This window comes from Ursus americanus, chromosome 2, assembly GCF_024610735.1.
Source record: "Ursus americanus isolate L20-20 chromosome 2, mUrsAme1.1.p, whole genome shotgun sequence".
Lineage (NCBI taxonomy): Eukaryota > Metazoa > Chordata > Mammalia > Carnivora > Ursidae > Ursus > Ursus americanus.
The window spans coordinates 23,065,385-23,086,739 of record NC_142128.1 but is presented as its reverse complement, the minus strand read 5'-3'; the positions used below and the strand labels follow the sequence as shown (position 1 = coordinate 23,086,739).

The window sequence follows — 21,355 nt, the reverse complement described above, 5'->3', positions numbered from 1 at the left end:
AAAATAAAGGAAATTGTGTAAAAGACTTAAAGTAGGAAAACAATGTCTCATCACATAAAGAATATCTAATAAAAAGATGGAAATTATATAAAGAAAATAGAAATTCCTGAGCAATAACCGAAATGAAAAATTGGCAGAAGACTCAGCAAATTCGAAGACAAGTCAATTGAAATGATTTAATCTGAGAAGCAGAAAAATAATAATAAAAAATGAATAGAGCAATTAAGAGACCAGTGGGACATTATCAGGTCTTCCAGCACATACATAATGGGACTCCCAGAAGGAGAAAAGAGACAGAAAGGGATTAAAAGAATATCTGAAGAAATAATGACTGAAATCTCTCAAATATGATGAAAAATTTAAATTTGCATGTTGAAGAACCTCAACAAATTCCAAGTAGGATAGATTTTAAGTAATCCACACACAGACAAATCATAGTCAAAAACCAAAGACATAAAATCACGAAAATAGCAGGAAAAAAGTGAATTTTTGTAGACACAAGATCCTCAATACTATTAACACCTGACTTGTCATCAGAAACCCTGTCATCCCACCGCTCTCTCTGGCCTGGTTGGCAAACACTTACTGGACATGATTAGCTCTGACAGACTCTGTTGGGTTTGCGTGTCTGCTTTACAAATCCTGTTTCCGATTTTCTGTGGCACAGCTTTTACTTGTAATGATGACATGCCTTATCATCTTCCTCATTGTGGCAACAGACATGCTCAGACTGGCTCTGTTAAACCTTTTCAGCAATATCTGGATCTATAGATGATGAGAGTCAAAAGCCACTTTAGTTAAGATACCCCACTCCACAGGGTAAGACTCATTATAACTTCCTTTTGTGTGTAATGATACACAGGTGAGCTACTGAGAGGCATGTGGGATGCTGTAGTTCCTCGTTTGGTCTCCTTTTTCCTATTGTGTGCAAGTCTTTTATTTGGCTGGATTGGTTACCTAGGAAACAGCTGCAGGGTAGAGATGGATTGGCTGTTTGAGAAATGGAATTACAGGCCCCTTACAGAAGCAAAAGACCTGTTGGATAAAACAAAACAAAAATCAGTGAATGGCTGAGCTTGTGCCTAATTATTAATTAGTGTGCTTTAGGAAATCACACCAAGACAAGATCTGTAGAAGAAACTATTCAATGCTATGTGATTTTAAATTTAGCTTGTTTTTAATTCTTTTAAGTTCAACAATTGCTTATTAATTCCTGCTTTGTGCCCACTGCTGCAGGCCATTCTAGGGGTTACCAATGAAGTGGAAGGTTCAGTTCCTTCCTGAAAAGCCCATTTTCTGTTTGAGGTAAAAAGAAGTTACCTTAAAATCAAGTACACGATTGTGTGATGTGTCCAGAGAATTTGGAGGATGTAAAAGACCTTGGCTAGTCAACTAAGAGATGGATTTGAATCCACAAGCAGGAGATAATTCTTTGAGGTAAAAGATGAAATTTAAAGACCTGGTGTGAGTTTGGGTACTAATAGTACCTGAATTTACAGGATGTAATAGTCGCAGCACAGGTACCTTTGCAGATCCCTTTCCCCAGACAGCTTATGGAAAATATGTGACTATGATATAAACCATGTTGACCTAGAGTCTTACTCATGAAAAAGAACTTCAGCAACAATGCCGACTCTTTGTACTAGCCTGTTTATTTAAGGAAAGTCTATTATTTTCACTGGAAGTGTGACAGAGTGTTAGTTTTTGGAATCTCTGACCACTATAATAATGCTGGGCACAAAGACATTCAATAATTCACAATTTTTTTAACTGATTTTCATATATGTAGCATATTTTATGGCTATCAGCTAGCTTTAGCTTTCTTTTCTTCCCGAATGTGGCTGCAGTCTTTGGTCTCGATTTGCGGTAATAAGGACTTCTGTGTACATACAGGAACTTAATTCTTCTTTTAAAACTGAATATCTGTCAGGTTATTTCCATTTGCTTTGTGGAAGGGTCAGCTCTAATTTTCATTTTCTTATTTTTCTATTTGTATTCACCTGGTGTGGTGTGCCAGTCAGGAGGGGAAGCAGGAACGATCCCACTCAGAAAGCTTAACAATCAATGGGCACAGGAGGTTATGTTAAGTTTGAGCCCTAACGCTCTTTGCCATGTCCATAAACGGAAAGTAAGAGGTAACATAAGATACTCAGAAATATTTTGAAGGAGAGATATTTTAGTTATGATTTACTAAACCTACAGTTTTACATATTTGCCAGCAAAAAGTTATTATCAAATGTAAATCTAAGTTCATTAGTTACATAGAGTTACCAATAAAACTTTCTTTGTATTTTAAATTAAGAAAGTTACTGCTGTAATCAGAATATACAGTATTGCATTTGTCAGAGGCTCTTTCGTTGCCTGTTGTCTGCTTTTATAGCAATTACAGTTTTATAAATGGGATAGTGACTACACAGGGTAATTTGTTAGTAGTCTTTTGCTGCATGATCAAGAGTAGTTTCCTGTTCATTCTTGAGCACTGCTGTAAATACCTTATTTCCAAAATTATAAAATGCCTTACCATAATAAGATACCCTCTGTCCCCCAAGTTTTCTTTTCAAGGAAACTTTTTAGTGTTTCAATTTAAAAACAATTATTCAACTTCATGGTGCCTACTCACCCCTACCCTCTCCCTTTTTCTGGTTTAAGCAATTACTTTTTTTTTTTTACTCTGATATTTTTAAGGTTAGCAATTAAGTATCAAAAACTTTGACTGATTTACTTTCCTTCGACCTACTAAGTCACTGTACTCCAAGCAGCAGCTAGAAGGAGGGATAGTGTGTGGCATTATTATGAAAGTTGGCTCACTTTCTATTCCCCTCCAAACCCCCATCTGCCTCCATCCTGCCAGAGATGTCCTATGGCTATAACGCTGTTTATACTTTTGCAGAGATCACAAAATGGGCCCAATTATTAGATGATTTGAGAGGAAAGGTACGATTTGCTGAGTACTCTTCTTCTTCCATTCAACCAAAAGAGTCAGAATTAACATTAGAGGGGGAGAGTTTTGAGAGAACTGATTTTTTGCTTCATTTTCTTTGAACACATTGCTTTATTTCTAAAACTGTATCAATGGCAAAACACAGGTTGCAGGAGAGCCCCCTCCCTCCAGCAGCCCCACCTACCCACGCATACATCTGTATACACACATCCAGCTCTGCTGTCTGCTCCTACCAAGCAGCTTCCCAAAATGCCTCTTGGAATTTTACTGACTGTCCTCAAAAAAGGCACTTGTTTGTGGCAAGTGCTGTGATTTTGAGGTTAATGTTTTTTTGTTGGTGGTGGTGTTGTTATTTTGTTGAAATTGAGAAAATAATTAAGACTAAAAAAAAATGCAGAGATCTGTTATGTTTTCAATGGTTCCAGAAATTTCTTGTGTTTTAGGCAATAGTTTTCCCATTTGCAGTTGCTCTTAAAGGAGGAAATAAACAGTTTTCACTCAAAAGTAACATTTTAATTGTTCTTTTTTTTTTTTTTTAAGATTTTATTTATTTGACAGAGACAGCCAGCGAGAGAGGGAACGCAAGCAGGGGCAATGGGAGAGGAAGAAGCAGGCTCCCAGCGGAGGAGCCTGATGTGGGGCTTGATCCCCGGACTCCGGGATCACGCCCTGAGCCGAAGGCAGACACTTAACCGCTGTGCCACCCAGGCGCCCCACATTTTAATTGTTCTTAATGGGAAGAGAATAAAAAAAAATTTTCACCGTACCCATTTTTCTGTAAATTAATTCACCCCAAAGTTGATAGAGGGGTCCTTGGGTTTGACATAAGAACATGTTTATGTAAAAATAGTACTTGATGTCTTACAAAAATGTTATTACCATCATGTTATTTAAATGAGAGAGGGGGCATTTGAAAAATTGCCACTAATGCCTTTATGCCTTTCTGCTGAAGCATGCTAGTAATGGTTTAGCAATTTGAACACTGTGCATTGCACAGAAATTGTTGAATCCTACTAGTTTTCCCAACATTTTCTTGAATTTAACGGAAAAGTATTTATGTCATAATATTCTTAGGGCTTTTTTTTTTTTTTTAGATTTTATTTATTTGTTTGTTTATTTTAGAGAGAGCGAGAGCTCACACGCTGGGGGAGGAACAGAGGGAGAGGGAGAGAGAGAATCTCAAGCAGACTCTGTGCTGAGTACGGAGCCCAGTGTGGGGCTTAGTCCCAGGACCCTGAGATCATGACCTGAGCCAAAACCAAGAGTCCAACACTTAATCAACTGAGCCACCCAGGCACCCCTATTCTTAGGCCTTTTAACTTTAATAGAATATATTGGTTCTAATATATAATCCATTATTTAATTTTATCTATATATTATGATTAGACATATTTCAAGTTTGTCTTCAATTTCCTGAAAAGTGTTTTTCTTCTCATCCAAAATCAAATAATATACAGTGAGTCTTAGATCTCAGAATAGAAAAATTCCAGTTCTTTCAGCTGGTATGTAAGCTCAGCAAGACCAGGAGCCTCATCTGTCTTGTTCATTGTTATTTCTCGGGAGCCCAGAACATTGCCTGATACAAGTACTCAGAAAAGTATTTGTTTAATGATGACTGAAAGAACTGCATTTTGTGGTTTTTGCGAGTTTTTTTTTAAGTTCACTTTGTATGTTAAGTATGACTACATTGTGAACTATAGTGCAATGCTGAATAGTGAGACTCAGTGGAATTAAATGCCTGAGTGACCTATACAGAAATAAGATTTAAGGACTAAAGGGGTGTTGGTGGGGGATATTCCTTGGGAATGTCAAACCCACTAAAATACTCCCACCTTTTGCATCTCCCCAGGAGCACTCACTGTGGGCCTCGTGCGACAGTGTCAAACAATCCATGGACGAGACCGGACGTGCATCCCACCTCGGCTTCCCCCAGAGTGGGTCACCACACTGTTTTTTATCATCATGGGAATCATTTCATTGACTGTCACATGTGGTTTGCTGGTGGCTTCCCACTGGCGGAGAGAAGCTACAAAATATGCCCGATGGATAGCATTCACTGGAAGTAAGTAACCTGTGCTTACTAAATTTGTCTAGAAGGCGTGCACACTGATATTTTAATGAAGATACCAAGAATCAGTCATAAGGACTCCATAATCATCAAAGAGCACCACTTGCTGTGGCCGTCAGATAGACTCTACACAGTCCCATCAGTTCTTCAGAATTCTCACCACAAGACCAAGACATCCAAAACCTTAATTGCTTTGTATGAAATGCTACTTTAATGAATTTTATTTTGCTCACATTGTGACGTAAGCGTTCCAGGTCTGTGGCTCAGAGCTTTCACTAACCTGAATCTTTTACTTTTCTTGAAGGTGTTGGTATCCTCTACCAAATAAAGGCAAATCTAGAAGGAAATGTACAGAAATATAAATTAGATTAAGGTGGTGATTTGGTTTTTAATATCATTAATTTTAAGTTTCTACTGTGCGTTGTTATGTGACTACTGAAAAAACCAACACATTTGGTTGTTTAATAGTTATTTATCAACATTTCATACTCCATTAAGCTATGCCACAGGGTATGATATATATTATACATTATCTTGTACTCTACAAAATTGGTTTAATTTCCCAACACATTAGGGCCTTTTCCCAGTTAAAAGCAGCAAAAATGCACAAAGGAAAGATATTTCTGTAATTTTGCTTCCTTGGTTCTTTCTCTCTAAAGCAATTTTGTGCCCCCCTTACCCAGAGGATATTTGTCAATGCCTGGAAACATTTTTGATTGTCATAGCTAAGGGGATCTTACTGGCATCTTGATTAGAGGCCAGGGATAATGGCAAAACATCCTACAAATGCAGAGGACAGGTCCCCACAACAAAGACTTATCAGGCCCAAAGTGGCAATAGGGCCTTGTTGAGAAGCTCTGCTCTAAAGAGCAGGATAACAATCCTTATGCCAAATACCATGGATTTCACTTCTAATTCAGTGCCTTATAATTATATCAGGTTTGCATAAGTTTTAAAAAGTGAATATTATAACACGGCTTACTTTCACTTGATATTTTATTTAGAATTTGTATGGTAGGGGTAAGGCATAATCCCATGGATCCCTGTTAATGTGAAAGCTCAGTTTATCCTTAAAGACCATAAGATAGGGATATTAGTTCATGAATCTCAGTTTCTCCCTATCTCTTTGTGAAACTCTTTAATATATATGTTTCTGGCTCTGTTGTTTTATTTCTGTCTGTACATCTTCCTTAATTTTAAAATTTAGATCAAGTTGACTTTGACTGAAAAGGTCTTCTTCTCCATTCTTGTTAAGAAATGTGAAACAAGTCGATGAACTTGTTTAAGGTCAAACAGACCTCCTGAGACCATTCTTTTCTGAATAATAGGGTCCACAGGCTGTTGAGGAGACAGTGCTGCTAAATTAATTGATGAAGAATTTAAAGAGAATCTTTACTCACAGATAACAATTACTTATCCAGATAGAATTCGTTCATTAAGGAGTAAAATAAAGTCAAAGTAGGAGGATTTAGTTTCTGGATTTAGTTAACATTTGGGAATGCATATGCTCTGAATACCAAAAATCTAAAATATAATTTAATAATAACACCACTTTAGTATGAGTCAAAGAAAACATTAAAATGCTTATGTGAGCCTTTGGTTCTTGCAGTCCAATAAACAGAAAGAACTAGGGTTATCTTGTTTTTCATTTCCTTTCAACAGATATTTAAGTATATGTAGCTACCTCCAAATGTAATGTGGTTTTCCTTTATTTTTTAGTTAAATAATTTAAAATAACAACTTCTAAAAATAATATGTGCATATGATACATAATTCAAAGCCTAGGAAAGGGTCACCAAGTGAAAAATAAGTCTCGTGTGTGGCTCCATTACCTAGCCATTCAGTACCTCTTTGCTGGAAGCAACCATTGTTATGAATTTCTGGGATTTCCTACCAGAGGGGTCTTATGCATAGAAACATACATATATGTGTGAATATTCTATGAATATATATTCTATTCTATTCTATTCTGTACCTTGGTTTTTTAGCTCAACAATACATCTTGTAGTTAATGTCATTTAAGTAAGCATAGGGCTGCATTACTCTTCTCAGCTTCCTTGAATACATTGCTTTTGTTACCAGAGCTAGTCCACTAGGGTGGCAGTCCTGAGAGGGATTTAGCTTCCCCTGGTATTTCCATTCAGCCTTTGAAAATGTTCTTTATCTCTATTATAAATGTTCTTTATCTCTATTGTATATGTTTCTATTTCTCTTAAACTGTAGTTTTGGTAAAAATGTCAGGGTAACATTTTCTAATAGGTTTACACAGTGGGGAACTCTCTCAGAGGAGAGCCACACGTGATTCACCCTACCTGTGGAGGCAAGGGTAACAAAGATGTGTCTTTTTCTTCAAGTCTGACCCTTATCCTTAACTCTTCCACTGTAATTTACGTTCTCGTCCCCCAGTAAAGTCAATATCTGACTCTCACCATCAAGAAATCTGTCCCATGGAAGATAGGAAGTGATGTCTTTATAGGCTTATTTAGGACCCAAAATTTAATTGTCAAAAGTTGATAGATATTATCAGCATTAATAATATTTTAAGATCTTAAGTAACCTCACAGGTCCCACTAGCTTAAAAGAAAACTCATCCACTTACATTAAATCTTCCCAAAAGTATAGAGAACCTAACTCTTCGTATTAAAAACCAGGATTAGATCAAATAGGAGTTTACTGCTTCCTTAGTATTTGATTAAGCTTTTCCTAACTAACGTGGAAAGTATTTAACTCTTGTAAAATATTAAACTCTACTTTAAATATAATCATTAAATGATTACTCCATTATGAAGGATAGATTTTTATTTTACAGTAGAAAGTAGAAAAAGACAGGAATGAAGTTGGCACATTAACAGAATAAACAATTGTAATGTCTGCATGTCTCTAAAGCACTTCGAAATTATGTGTTTCTTGAGATTAGATGAGTCAACATTAAGAAACAAATTGTTTTTAAGGCAATAACTTTATCCCATTGTTTTTCTTTTAGATTGTTTATAGCTTAGATTGCGGTTTCATCTTACTTACCAAACCATATTAAGGCATAAGAACTGTTAGAAATTGGTGGTAGATAATACTGATAAGTGGGCATTGGCAGCACTACTAGTCTTTTACTGTTGACTGTACAACAGAAAGGCCAAAAGATCTAATACTTAATATCTGAATTTTTCATTTGTTCTGTAGTAGGCACCTGAAAGAGTCCAAATTCACTTATGTAACATTATTTGATGTGGTCGTTGGCCAGAAATGAAGTAGGCTCTCTGTGTAATATAAGATAATCCATCTAGGTAGTGCACAGGAAACAAGAATGCTGATGTGTTCTCTAAACCAGTGTATTAATTAAGAGAATGTTACTTTTTAATACCTTGGATATTACCCTGGAGGTATTTCTTCCAGAAAAAGATTCCTAATTGGCTTTTTAAGGACTCTCCTATTAAATTTGTTGATTAACAGAAAAATAATTTAGGACAAGTGTCAGCTGCTGTGTTTCTCCAGGACTTTGTCTGTATTCCGGGGGATATGTTTAACTTGGAAGAAGTTTCTCATTTGGTTAATAATGGAAAGCTTCACCCCTTCACATGCAGTGAGTATAGTAACCTGTCTTCACATTTCACTGAAGAAATATTTCTGCCTCCAAAGAAATTTGAAGAACTGTGAACATTTGACCAATGTGCTTTCAAAAAGCATAAAATATTCTCTTGGAAAAGCTAGCCTATCAATGGGTAATTTGTGTTCACTAGAAAGTGTGTTTCTTTGATAGCCCAGGGGCACAAGCTGTTTGCTGAAACAGGGGACTATGGAATTCTACCCAGATGCGGGGTTTTCTGATACCTTTCTGGAAACATTTTGGCAAATAACTTATTTCATTGTGTTTGTATACAAAAGGCAAAGAAGCCTGCCCCCCCACCCCACTTTAACCTGTGTACTCAGAAAACCTAGAGAGATTTTATTTTTTTCTAACATTGTCCATAATGAGAGAGAACCACTCTGACAGTTTACTAATCATCTCAGAAGCCTGAGGTTCTTTCCACTAAGTGATTTTAAATCAGAGTAAGATAAATAGTACTATATTTGTTTGTACCTTTTCTCCAATTCCTTCTAATACCAACTGAGAGGAACGAGAATTGGCAGAATAATAACTGATGATAATAATATGCAACATTTATTCAGCACTTACTTTCAACCTGGCACCATACCAGGGACTTGACATTGTTTTGTTTATCCTTCTGGTATTTACCCCATTTTTAGAAGGGAACCAGAAGCCTAAGAGTGCACAGCTAATAAGTAGTGGAGCGCGAACATAGCCCCTCTCTGATTCTAGCTCGAGTCCTTAGTCACTATTTTAAGTAGTCAAGTATCATTTTAGGCACACACCTGAAACTAATATAATACTGTGTTAAATATACTGGAATTAAAAAACGTTTTAATTAAAATTTTACAAAAAGAATAGTTTATGTAAGCACTTACTTAGTAGCTTCGGAGTCCTTTCTTAATGCTGATATTTAAAATCGTCCTAACACTTACATAAAAGGCTAGCCCAGCTTTTACTATATTTAATTGTTAGGCTTTGGGAATATTATGTGATCTATAGAAGATGTGAATCTTTTGACAAGTGGTCAATGTTTTAACGGTCTGACCATGTTATCAATCCACAACCCTTCTTATAAACTTTGTGCCAAATTTTCATTGTTTTCTTAATCACCAAACCATGTTACTAATGTTGTGTTTTGGTTTGTTTTACAGTGATCCTTTTCTGTATGGCTGCCCTAATATTTCCGATAGGATTTTACATCAATGAAGTCGGAGGTCAACCTTATAAATTACCCAACAACACAGTAGTTGGGTCATCATATGTACTTTTTGTCTTATCAATTTTCTTTACAATAGTAGGACTTCTATTTGCTGGCAAAGTTTGTTTACCAGGCTGATGAATGTCTAAATTGCTCAACTCTTTTATTATTTTTTATTTTATTTTATTTTTTTATTTTTGGAGGGGGGAGGACAAAGGCAAGGCATCTGAGTAGTCCTCTCATAGGAAGATGCTTAGATGAAACTGATGCTGAAAAGGAAAAAAAAAATGCTTTGATTTGTTCTCACTATGCACTTTGGATTTAAAAACAAAACAAACAAACAAAAGAGAGCCTTTTCCATAACCAAATACAGACAATATTGACTAAATCTCCTGAGCATATTCAGGCAGTCAGGTCTGCACTGTGATAGCAACCTAGTGAAGGAGAATGCTTTATACTGAAAAGCATGTGGCCCTTTGTGACTCTGTTGTTCCGTTTTTAACGTCTAATAATTAATTGAGGAAAAAAAAGTCTAAGTATTTATGAATCATGGTAGACCAGAGGGTTACAAGGGAAGTTCATGTGGGGCTGGCCTCACCTCCTAAGAAATTAGTGTTAATAGCTTCCTTGTAATGGTATGAGCCTTTGGCACCAGAGTGATTTGCTATTGCATTACTACACCAAGAAGCCAATAGATCAAAACTTGTTTGCTAAAATGTATGTAAAAATCCTGAAATTCCCTATTCTCTGTGTACAAAACAAAACAAAATCAGACACTAAGAAACATGTTGTTGGGGGTGGGTGGGTGGGGGAAATATTCCTTATATTTATATAAATATATATATAATATATATATTTTGCTGATGCAGTATACAGTGTGTATATATGTGTGTGTGTGTGTATGTGTGTGTAAATTTATATACACACACATGCAAACAGTTCCTGGAAGAGAACTCTGAATGCTTTGCTAGCAAAACACTGTGGTGTGCAAACCTAGAACTCAATAGAAAAAAAAAAAGCCATTTATCTGAAGGCTGCATAGTGGAGAGAGTCTTCAGTTTACCTCATTCTTTGTAGCAGCCCTTGATTTTAACAGGTTTTTGTAATAGGTACAAATAATCCCATACCTTTCTAGGTCCAATTTTAAGTTAAGCTAAAATTCTTTGTAGGGTTAATTTATTTGTATATGATAGTAGAAGGTAAGGTCATGTAAAACCTTATAATTTGGGGAATCTGACACTATTTAAATTATTGGCAACTGTCATCTGTTGTACAGAGGTTCTCTTTTTCTACTGGCTCAGTCTGTTACATGAGTAATGCATTTTCTATGTTCAAGCACACGACTTTACATAAATACAAAGTTCACTAGTAATACCAATTTATAATATTTTGGCTATCTACAACACTAACTGCACTCTGCTATAAAAACTGAATTTATGTTCTTTTCATCTGTAAGCATTACTAATACATCTGCTTTACCAAAAACCTGAGCAATACAATATTTTCTTTATATGCTATATGCCTTTGTTTGCTAAAAGCTAACATTTTTGCATTTACTTTAAAGGGCTGTACTAAACCCACAGCTTTACGTTTTTTCCTAGAAGAAGCATTGCAGCTAACCCTCGAAGCCACAAATAGTTTTAAAATACAGTATTTCTCTTCTCCACATTTCCCATGCTTTCATATCAGTGCTTAGTTGTTTTTCCAGATGAACACTATAGATAATCTCCTGTTTGAAATGTGGGGCAGGAGGCTCTTTCTTGGCAATGGAGCTAAGTTTTTCTTCTTTCTAGTGAAACAGCAACCCAAATGTCCCTATCAGTAGAGTTAGAGTCCCGTGTAGTCCCTGCTTCACACAAACAGCAATGAGTGCACTGTTTTTTGAAAGCTCAATTATAAATTATAAAATGATTACTTCAGAAATGGGGCTGCCTCCTCAGATATTCAAAGTATAAAATGGAGGAGCCTGATGTGTTTCACACTGGCTTGTTTGACATTCATATATCTTACTGTTAATTCAGTATTTTATTGTGAAAGAAAACCCCAGTGTTTCAGCTCACTCAGGAGTTCAGGGTAAGAGGTGAACCACCACTGTGGTGCATTCCTTGAGTGTTCTGGGGGAATGTCACACTTTTCCTTCCCAGGGTCAAAGAAACCTGTGGGAAATGACTGAAGGAGACTATTTTTCCCCAAGTATTATGATGTCTAGTTAATTCTGAGAATACCACTGGACGTGTTCTATGGACATTTGGGATTGCAGTTCCCATTGTGATTTGATTGGTCCTCAGTCAAATGGATCACTTTGAAGGAAAGTTTTGGTTGTCACCATTATACCACTGAGATAAAGTGTTAGCAAAGTATGGTTCAAATTAACTTATGATATGACCAAGAGCTTTTCTCTTCCAAAAGATGAATTTTATTGTAAATAGTTTCTCAAAATATTTTTAACTGGATCATGAGCATGGGGAGAGAAAGTTTCTCAGCTGCTAAGAATTTCCCCACTGTTTACTTCTTTCACTTACAGTGGTATTGCATATAAGATTACAAAATGTAAGGTTTTATTTGTATCTATTACCCAAACCATTAAGTTGTCTTTAATTTCATCATTGTCTTGGAGGTCCAGTGCATAAAGGGCTGGTAGGGGAACACTCCCTCTAAACAGTCAGCACTCTAACCCAGGATTGAGACGGTCCCATCAAGTAGTGTGTGAAGTCAAATCTTTGTACTCTTCCAGACCAATGAAATGGATTCATTCATATAAAATTCTATAAATCCTGTAAGTGAAAAGATAGACAACTGTCAGCAGTTGCTTTTAAAAAGGTCACTATAATAAGTACTATATAGTACAATATTAATTTATAGCAGGAAATCATATCTTGTAAACTGTATATAAAACACTGTTTTATGGTGCAATCATTTGTCAAACTTTTGTCTGTTACATTGTTTTTAGAGTGTGTGCATTCTTCTCATACCTAAGAACATCACTGTAAAATCTGCTGAAAACTATTTATAGGTTTTATTTGCACTTAAATTAGTTTGAAATTTTTGGAAGCTCCTATTGAACATGCCTAAACATCTGTAAACATGAAAAATCTTCAATTCATTAAAAGCAAACATTTCAGTATGATTCTTTCCAAAGGTAATCCATGTTCTATGTTGTTAGTGTGTGTATGTAATTTTTCTGATTCTTCTACTTCTTATCCTATTTTCTCTTCCATTTGTTTTGTTTTTGAAGGATGGCTCCTCTTTTTTTTTTTTTTTTTTAATGTTCTAAATGACCAAAACACTGCATTGGTTTTTACCCTTTTGCCTAAAGCTTTGATATCCCTGCTTGATGTTCTGTGAATTCACTGTTTAATCTCTTAAGTAAAATAATAGTCCTGGTGACATACAGTCTTTTGATTTAGAGGAAAGGCCCTGAAAAAGTATTGGAAACTAACTTTAGACATACTCTTAGCTATTATTTCGCATCGTGGGCTTCATGGGAAGAACATGTTGCATTTATTTTGTCTTTATTAAAAGACTACTAGCCACAAGTTACTCTGATTGTAGTAACTGTTTTATCAACCCACTTTGACCTTCTTTTAAAAATTAAATTTACGTTCACAATTCAAAACAGTAAGCTGTCTTTCAGAACTAATTTTTGAAGGATAAAAATATATGAAGGAAAAACATGGCCTGTGTAGGTTGGATTCCCTACACAGGACTTATTAGTTGTATCACCTCAAGAGATTTTAGAGTTTGTGATCAAGGTCTGTATATTACCCCAAATTTTATTAAGAATTGTTTTCTAATTGGTTATAACATTTTTCAATTAATAGTTTCAAAACAAGTTGTTAATACAAACTGTATAAAATGAACATAATTTTCTTCACTTGTATTTTTGTTATTGAGCAAGTTTATCAAAATAAATTGTCTACTAAAGAAACTAAAAAGGCTTCTATTGCTTTGAAATAAGCTTTGATTTTAAAAATTCATTTCAGAAGTTGATTTCTTACAGAGGTTTTTACATATTCACACAGTGACACTGCCGTGCCCCTTGGTTTTGTTTTGTTAGCATCAAGCAGGGAGGGGGTTTCCCTCTCTTCTTCCACTCCTACTCCCATCTCCTTCCTTAGGAAGAGATGCCAGCAATATTCCAGAATATGGATTAGGCCATGTTTACCAGTAAGAAGAGTCACTCAATAATAAAAGACCACACAGATGTGGCTCTTCTGCATCATGTTTTTATGAACTGAGAGATCCACTGAGCCAAGGCCCTCAAAGCCAGCCATCTTGCTTTTCTCCCTCACACGTAGACTAAGGCAATTCATCTTTGCTTCAGTCTTCCGTTCACTGCAGGCCAAAGGATCTTAGCTTCTAAAATTTTAAAATTTGGGTCAAAGGAGAGGACAGAGGCCTTAAGTCTCTAGACTCATCCATGTGCTCCATCACAGCTTTACTGTAGTTTTCTCGAGGGGTCTCAGGATTACCCCAGCCGCATAATAACTAATAAAGCACTACATTTACCCTTTGCTGCTGTTTCTCCATTATATGGCCTTTACAGGAGCCTCGTGGGGAGTTGGAAGATAAAGTAGGAATTGGATGTTCTTGAATTCTGGATCATAAAGTTCGTCTTATCTTCTTGGGATGACCAATCGTCCCCATTTGCCTGAGACTGAGGGGTTTCCTGGGACATGAGACTTTCAGTGCTCTAACTGGGAAAATTCCAGTGAAAAGGGATGAGCTGATCACCCTATCTTCACACCATCCAAATCTATCCTGATGTATAACACAGATGAGAGGTATTTGAAGAGTTCTATAAATATTACTGAATACGTCAATTGGAAATTGTAATGGTAGACTTACACAACTTCTAAGAGAGTGGGAGAAAACACTTTTCCTTCTCTTTGGTAATACCTTACCAAAAAAAACCAGACTAGCTTTAGAAACAATGTGAGGGTGCCTGGCTGGCTTAGTTGGTAGAGCATATAATTCTTGATCTCGAGGTCGTGAGTTCAAGCCCCACATTGGGGCCAAAAACATCCCGTAATAACATGAGTTCAAAGACACCTTATTTTGACTTAGTCTTCCACTAATTCTGTGGTATGCGGAGATTATAGGAAAAACACCAAGACTGGAAGACTGGGTTCCTCTTACGCAAAGTCAACTCTTCTGGGTCACAGTTACCCAGCAACAAAATAAAAGTAGGTATTTATAAATGGTATCAAAGATAGAAAGCATAATGCTGTATTATTTTTTTTAGAGTTTTGGTTCTTTTCCCAGGAGGAGAAAACAATGGGATGATATTTTCAAGCACATTCAGCCCCAGTTCCACGCACAGACTAAGACCACCCAAGATTAAATTTCAAGAAGAGATTTTTCAAGAGACTCAGAAGATTCTAGAGCTGGATGAAATCTAAAAGACCACGTATAGTGTTTCCATTTTCCAGATGAAGAAACCAAGGCCTCAGAAAAGTATACTGACTTTCCTGAAGTCACACAATAGCAGAGCACCCACACAGGAAGAAATGTCTGTGGCAGATGGTCCTTGGACAGTTCACCTAAGACAACTATTCATGTTCCACAGCATCTGAACCAGTCTTCCTCCAACTAATCTCCATCTACTCCATCCAGCTAATTTCTACCAAAATAATCTTAACACAAAAGAAAGCGTATCATTTCTTTGAGTTCCTGCCATTCCTACTCTACAGAATGAAATCCACACTTCTTTAGCATAGTTTCACGATCTGGCTTCAGTCTGTCTCTTCGCTGTTTTTACCCACCACTGTATCTCTCCTTACACGGCCAAACCAGCTCGTCTCCATTCTTTCACTACACCTGCTCTTTGTCTTGGCTGTGACTGCACTCCCTCCTCACAGTTTTCCCTAATCCCTCTCATATTTGAAACCTATCTAATTTTTTGTGCTTTCTCTTTGGTTTATACCTCTCTGATAGAACTTACTTGAGGCGAGTAGACTGCTTAGATTCAAATCTCAGTTCCAAGATACTAGCTGTGTGAAACCCTTGATAAATCACTTAGCCTCTGTGAGCCTTGGTTTTTTCACCTGTAGAATGGGGTTAACAGTACCTATGTCATAGGGTTATTGTTGGTTTAAATGAGAAAGCATGGAAAGTGCCTGGCTCATAGTAAGTATTCAGATGTTAGTTTGCTGCCGTTCTTATTAATAAACACCTCCCTGTCACTAGATTATAAACTCTTGAATGCAAGGAATGTGGCTTTCTCATTTCCCTTAGAGACCTGGCACATTGCTTTACATGTGAACTGAATTATCATAATTAAATTTGGGGCTAGGTTATAAAGGAAAATTATGAAACTGTATTTGAGAGACTTAGCCACCTATCTGCCAGGATCGTTTCAGTGAAATTCTTTCTGAAAGCAGAGGCTTTCCTAGATCAGCCCTTACAAGTAAATGTGGTTATTTTATTGGTAGGTATTTGACTGTATAATATGCCAGTTTCATTGACTTCCTTAGGATTCAAGACCTAAGACCTTTACTACTCAAGACTCTTTGTGGACTGAAGACTTTTTCCTACCGAATTCATAGTGCTCCAATGTTGATACCAATACAAAGAGGACCAGGATGATGCAAGCACCCTGTTGATCCTGAGAGAACTCTCTGGAGGCTTCTTCAAGCTTTTGGGTTCTCAGCTATCTTGAAGCCATATATTTGGTATGTTTTGCAAGGACTTGGTTCTGCCAAGATGGTTTTAAGTATTTCTGCTAAAGGGAATGGACTCAAGGATTTGATCTCATTTTAGATGCAGTTATCCCCAACCGGCCCTGTTATGGCCCTTTAGTAAATACTGCCATTGTATTTGGTCACTATTAAATCAATCCCTATTATCTGTCAGAGCAAGTCAGTAAAATAAATGCTGTGTCCTGACTCTGGCACTCTTTTCATGTTTAAATATTTAATTTGGTTATCTTAGACAATTCAAGTATTTTCTTAAATTAAAAAACAACTCATTCTTTTACATTGCTTTGTTCTCTGTGGCAAAATGCAAATGCAGTCGAAGAACCAATCTAAACGCTTTCCATTATGCATAATAAATTGCTCTGGGAAAAATAATCCACGTATCTAAGAAAGGTTTTAACTACCTCATATTTTCCTAACGTCGTTAGTAAGTAGCGAAGTGGACTCCTACTGTGGTGTCACCCCCACTCACACACACCATTCTTAACACTTTACCTCATTTCTGCTGTTTCAGGGTCATCAGTAACTTTTTATTGTCCTAAGTGCTGTTGTGGAGAAGGAAGTTACCATAAGCCTAAACTGGGGCAAAGGGATTTTTTTGTTTTTTTACAGTAAAGTGTCCGTAAAATTAAAAAGAAAGTACAGGAAATTAAAAATCCCCCCTCAACCCACCTTCCAGAAATTACCATTATTACATATATATACATATACATACACATACATACATATATACATATGTCATAGACGTATGTGTGTGTGTGTGTGTGATGGGTATGTCCTGTTCGGTTTTAACAAAAGCAAGAACATACTATACATGCCTGCCACTACTTTCTTTCTTACTTTATGATGGATGTCTTTCTGTGTCAGTAAATATAAATCTTCTGCATTTTTAGCGGCTGTACTGTGTGTGTGTGTGTGTGTGTGTGTGTGTGTCTTCCCTTGTTCATTTAGGTAGTTTTCAAGTTTTTTGCTGTTACAAATAATGCTGCTTGAACTTAGGCCTTAGGTAACAGAAACTTCCCGAATACCATGATAAGCTGACATTCTAACTGAAGCGTATCAACTGCCCTATGAAAAGCAGTACATATATTTTTAAATATTGTGGTTAAGAAATAGTGGCATTCAATAAGAGTTTGGAGAAGGAAACTAATATTAAATTCATGCTATGTGTTTTTCTATATGTCATCTTAATCCTCCTCCTAAGGTGAAGTGGAGGTGGCACTTTATAGACCAGAAAACCATGCAGCAAAGGGGGAATAATTTACCCAAGGTTCAGTACCTACTGTTGAATCTGGGTTTCACGCTTAGGTTCTCTGACTTCAAATCGAGGACTGCTTCTGTCCTGGCTAGTGTGAAGGAAATAAAAATAGCTTGTCCCAGTTGCATGATTTCTTGGCTCAGACATGAGCAGCTGAATCTATGGTTTGCTTCTTCTGGATGTGGAATGCAAGCAACCATAAAAGGTAGTCCTGCTTAGAAACAACCTATAAATATTATATATTTTGTTGGGGAGAAAGTATGTAAGTTATTAAGCTGTTTGTGTTCAATCTTCCATCATTCCCCTCTCACTGTCAAGCTTTCTGCAATCCTGCTAAGTGGTAACTTCACTGATTGATGAACTAGATGATGTCACCCTAAAATTGTTAATTTTACTGGGACCCTTTTGGGAATTGAGCACTCAGGGAAATTTCCCCAAACAGGCTCTATCTTGTCCCCTCTATAGCACTTAAAAAATCAAGTAACCAGGGGCGCCTGGGTGGCTCAGTCGTTAAGCGTCTGCCTTTGGCTCAGGGCATGATCCCAGGGTCCTGGGATCGAGCCCTATACTGGGCTCCTCTGCTGGGAGCCTGCTTCTTCCTCTCCCACTCCCCCTGCTTGTGTTCTGCCTCTCAGTGCTGTCTCTCTCTCTGTCAAATAAATAAATAAAATCTTTCAAAAAAAACTCAAGTAACCAGATCCCTTCTACCTTGTTGATAAGAAGTCTACTGGTTATTAGGTTACCCTAGGGTTGTGCAGAGGTCCATGGTTCAAACATTAGAAAGCCCCCTCCAGTCATTTGTCATCTGTGTACACTTATTACTGCTGAGACATCAACTATTCCAGTCTGAATGGTGAAGTAGTTCTGTGTCCATCCCACACCTGGGGCGTGGTGAAGTTCGGTGAGCTGGGAAGACTTTCTCGCTGGACTGAGGACGCATTTCCTTAGGTCTTGCCATCTCAAAGTGTTGCTACCAAACACTGAGCTCCTTCTGATTTTCGGATACTTGATTTCTTGACCTCTGTCTCTTTCTTCTCCCCTTTGGCTTCCCTGAGAGGCATGTTTGCCTAGTACCCATGTCCCCTTCTTTGGTTCAAAACAAAACAAACCCAGCTTTTTTCAGGGGGCTGATGGCACCTTCTGGCTCCAAGACCGGACGCAGAAGCCAGGTCAGGCCAATCAGAGCCACAGTGATTGTTTCAGAAATGAATGGATCACATGACCAAGCCAAGCCTGGGCCTTTCCTGGAGCTCCTTGGGAAAGAGATGCTGAACTTCTTGGGAAAGAGGTGCTCTTTTTTTAGGGTTGCTAAGTTGGGGTGGGGGGTAGCTGAGTGCTGCTGGTGTCCAAGTTTGCCAACAGCTCATGAAGAGCCTGCTTAAGAATAAAGCCATCACAGAAGAAAGGAGCTGAAAAATGGAGACAGACTTCCATTAACATCATATTAGCCTTTGGATCAAGCCATGTCCGAAGGCAGAAAATCCTTCGATATTTCTGTTGTTTGAGCAAATAAATTCCCTCTTTTCCTTAAGCCAGTTTGAGTTGGGTTTGTCTCTTTTAACTGAAAGAATCTTGATACACTCATACTTCTCCTCTTGACATTAAACGCATGCTTCACCTCCCGTGCTTTGGCACGTCACTTCGATCTTTCAGTTAGCTTAGGATTTTACGAAAAAGAAATTTGACTTCAGACTATTTCTCAACCCAACAAAAAGCACCTGCTACTGGCTTGAAATGGGGGAAAGAAAGCAAAATACAAGGTAATATCTAAAAAAATATGTCGCACAGCAATACTGTCTTAGTCTGTTTGGGCTGCCATCACAAAATACTGTAGACGAGGTGGCTTACGGAACACAAACCTGATTAGATGTTAAGTAGACTTACTGTGGTATCATTTTTGTAATATATGCATCTATCGAATTATGGTATACACATGAAACTAATATAATGTAATGTGTCATATCTCAGTTTAAAAAAAAAGAAACCAAAGGGGGTTTTAAACTCTGAAGACAAAAATCATTGAAGTCACCACTATCTGCTTATTCCAAAACAAGAGGATTATAGACTAAATATGGCACCCTACAGTATTTATCAAAGAGTTAAAAGAGCTTTGGAATTCATTTTTTTTCCAGATTTAAAAAAAAAAAAAGGTACTTATGAGCTTGCTGTGAACTGAAGAAAAAACTTTGTTTTTAGGGTCTATACTTTTAAAATAAAGCCCCTAGATTCATACATTTTATTTTTTGTGTCTTTATCTTACAGAAATAAAAGCTCACAGTGCACAAAGATGTAGAACAGTGTTCATTGCCACATCGATTAAAAACAAAATTATTTCTCACAGTTCTGGAGGCTGGAAATCCAAGATCAGGGTGCCAGCATGGTCGGGTAAGGGTCCTCTTCTGGGTTGCAGACTTCTTATATTCTCACAGGGCAGAAGGGGCTAGGGGCTCTGTCTTCTTTTATGAGAGCACTAATCCCATTCATGAGGGCTCTCCCCTCATGATCTAACTGCCTCCTATAGGCCCCACCTCCTAATACCATCACTTTAGGGGGTAAGTTTCCAACATATGACTTTTTGGGGGGTAAGGGGGGACACACATTCAGACCATAGCAAATGGTCATTTAAGGAGATAGACATAACAAATCTACGTGTGTATTCCATAATAATGGAGCTTCAAAGTACAGGAAGCAAAAATAGAATTAATGGGAGAATTAGGGAATCACACCATCCATATATCTTGGGCAATGGGAACAGGTTACAGCTCCTAAATAAAGACCAGAGAGATGAGTTGACCCTGATCAGGTTCCAAAAACCTAAGGTAAGAAACACAAATTCCTGTTGTGTTCTAATTCTTTAATGAGGCCCAAATGAGCTACAGATCATCTGAGGAGAGCTGAGAAAGATGGTACCCACACATAGCTTTCCTCTTGCCTGGTCATACAGGCTGAAAATCTTACTCCACTTTATCCTTCTGGCACAAATATATCCAGAATATGTGTATCATGTAAGCTCAAGTAGAACAAAGCAGTAACAATGACTTTTCAATGCTGGGCTTTATTTCTGGTAAAATGTTGAGACCCTTTGTATCCAGGAGCCAAGGAAAGTATGAAAGTATAAAACTGTCTTGGGCCCTCGTGTCTTTCAAAGTGGTGTCTCAAAGCTAGCCAGCCCTTCTACTCAGGATTTCCAGTAGGGTGGGCACAAGGACCCTCACCCCTTGTTCACGGAGTAGTCATTAGTTGGTTGCTCTCAGCCTCTTGTAACTCTTCCTTTTTCTGACTTCCATACCTCTCTCTGATCTCCCTTCTCTCCTGCCTTGTTGGTTTTGATGCCCTCCCAAATGCCACACTACTGTTAACCCATGACTACTGCCCACAGAGACTGGTGGTAGGTAAGCAGTTTCTATTTTGGGGGGTTTTGTTGTTTCTGATCTGGCCTATAGGAGCCACTGCTAGTGTCAACATAGGAAGAGGTTCTCTGGTGTATGATGATTACCGCAAGGAGCACATGTTCTAAATTATCAAATTGAAGGCTCTGAAAGTGAAGACAGTCATTTGAGAAATTACCTAGATAAAGTAAGTGGAGATCCCTTAGCCTCTTACGAG

General features: G+C 37.4%; 2 protein-coding genes across 8 annotated transcripts in view; both read left to right on the top strand.

The window, feature by feature from the left end:
• Positions 1-16,680, top strand: part of MOSMO (modulator of smoothened) — a 65,121-nt gene extending 48,441 nt beyond the window's left edge. Inside the window, exons 2-3 of one of the 2 annotated variants that reach the window (XM_087869896.1) lie at positions 4,791-5,003; positions 16,270-16,680. In XM_087869896.1, coding sequence (XP_087726022.1) covers positions 4,791-5,003; positions 16,270-16,283 — 227 coding nt within the window. In that variant the 3' untranslated portion in view covers positions 16,284-16,680. Of the gene's footprint in view, positions 1-4,790; positions 5,004-9,746; positions 10,592-16,269 lie in introns of those variants that run through there. The other variant, XM_045776490.2, reaches the window with a different exon arrangement.
• VWA3A (von Willebrand factor A domain containing 3A) overlaps positions 16,331-21,355 on the top strand; it is a 61,977-nt gene continuing 56,952 nt past the window's right edge. For 5 of the 6 annotated variants that reach the window (XM_087869879.1, XM_087869888.1, XM_087869893.1 and 2 more), the window contains exons 1-2: positions 16,331-16,467; positions 20,012-20,134. In XM_087869879.1, coding sequence (XP_087726005.1) covers positions 20,127-20,134 — 8 coding nt within the window. In that variant the 5' untranslated portion in view covers positions 16,331-16,467; positions 20,012-20,126. Of the gene's footprint in view, positions 16,468-18,872; positions 19,038-20,011; positions 20,135-21,355 lie in introns of all 6 variants that reach the window. The other variant, XM_045776485.2, reaches the window with a different exon arrangement.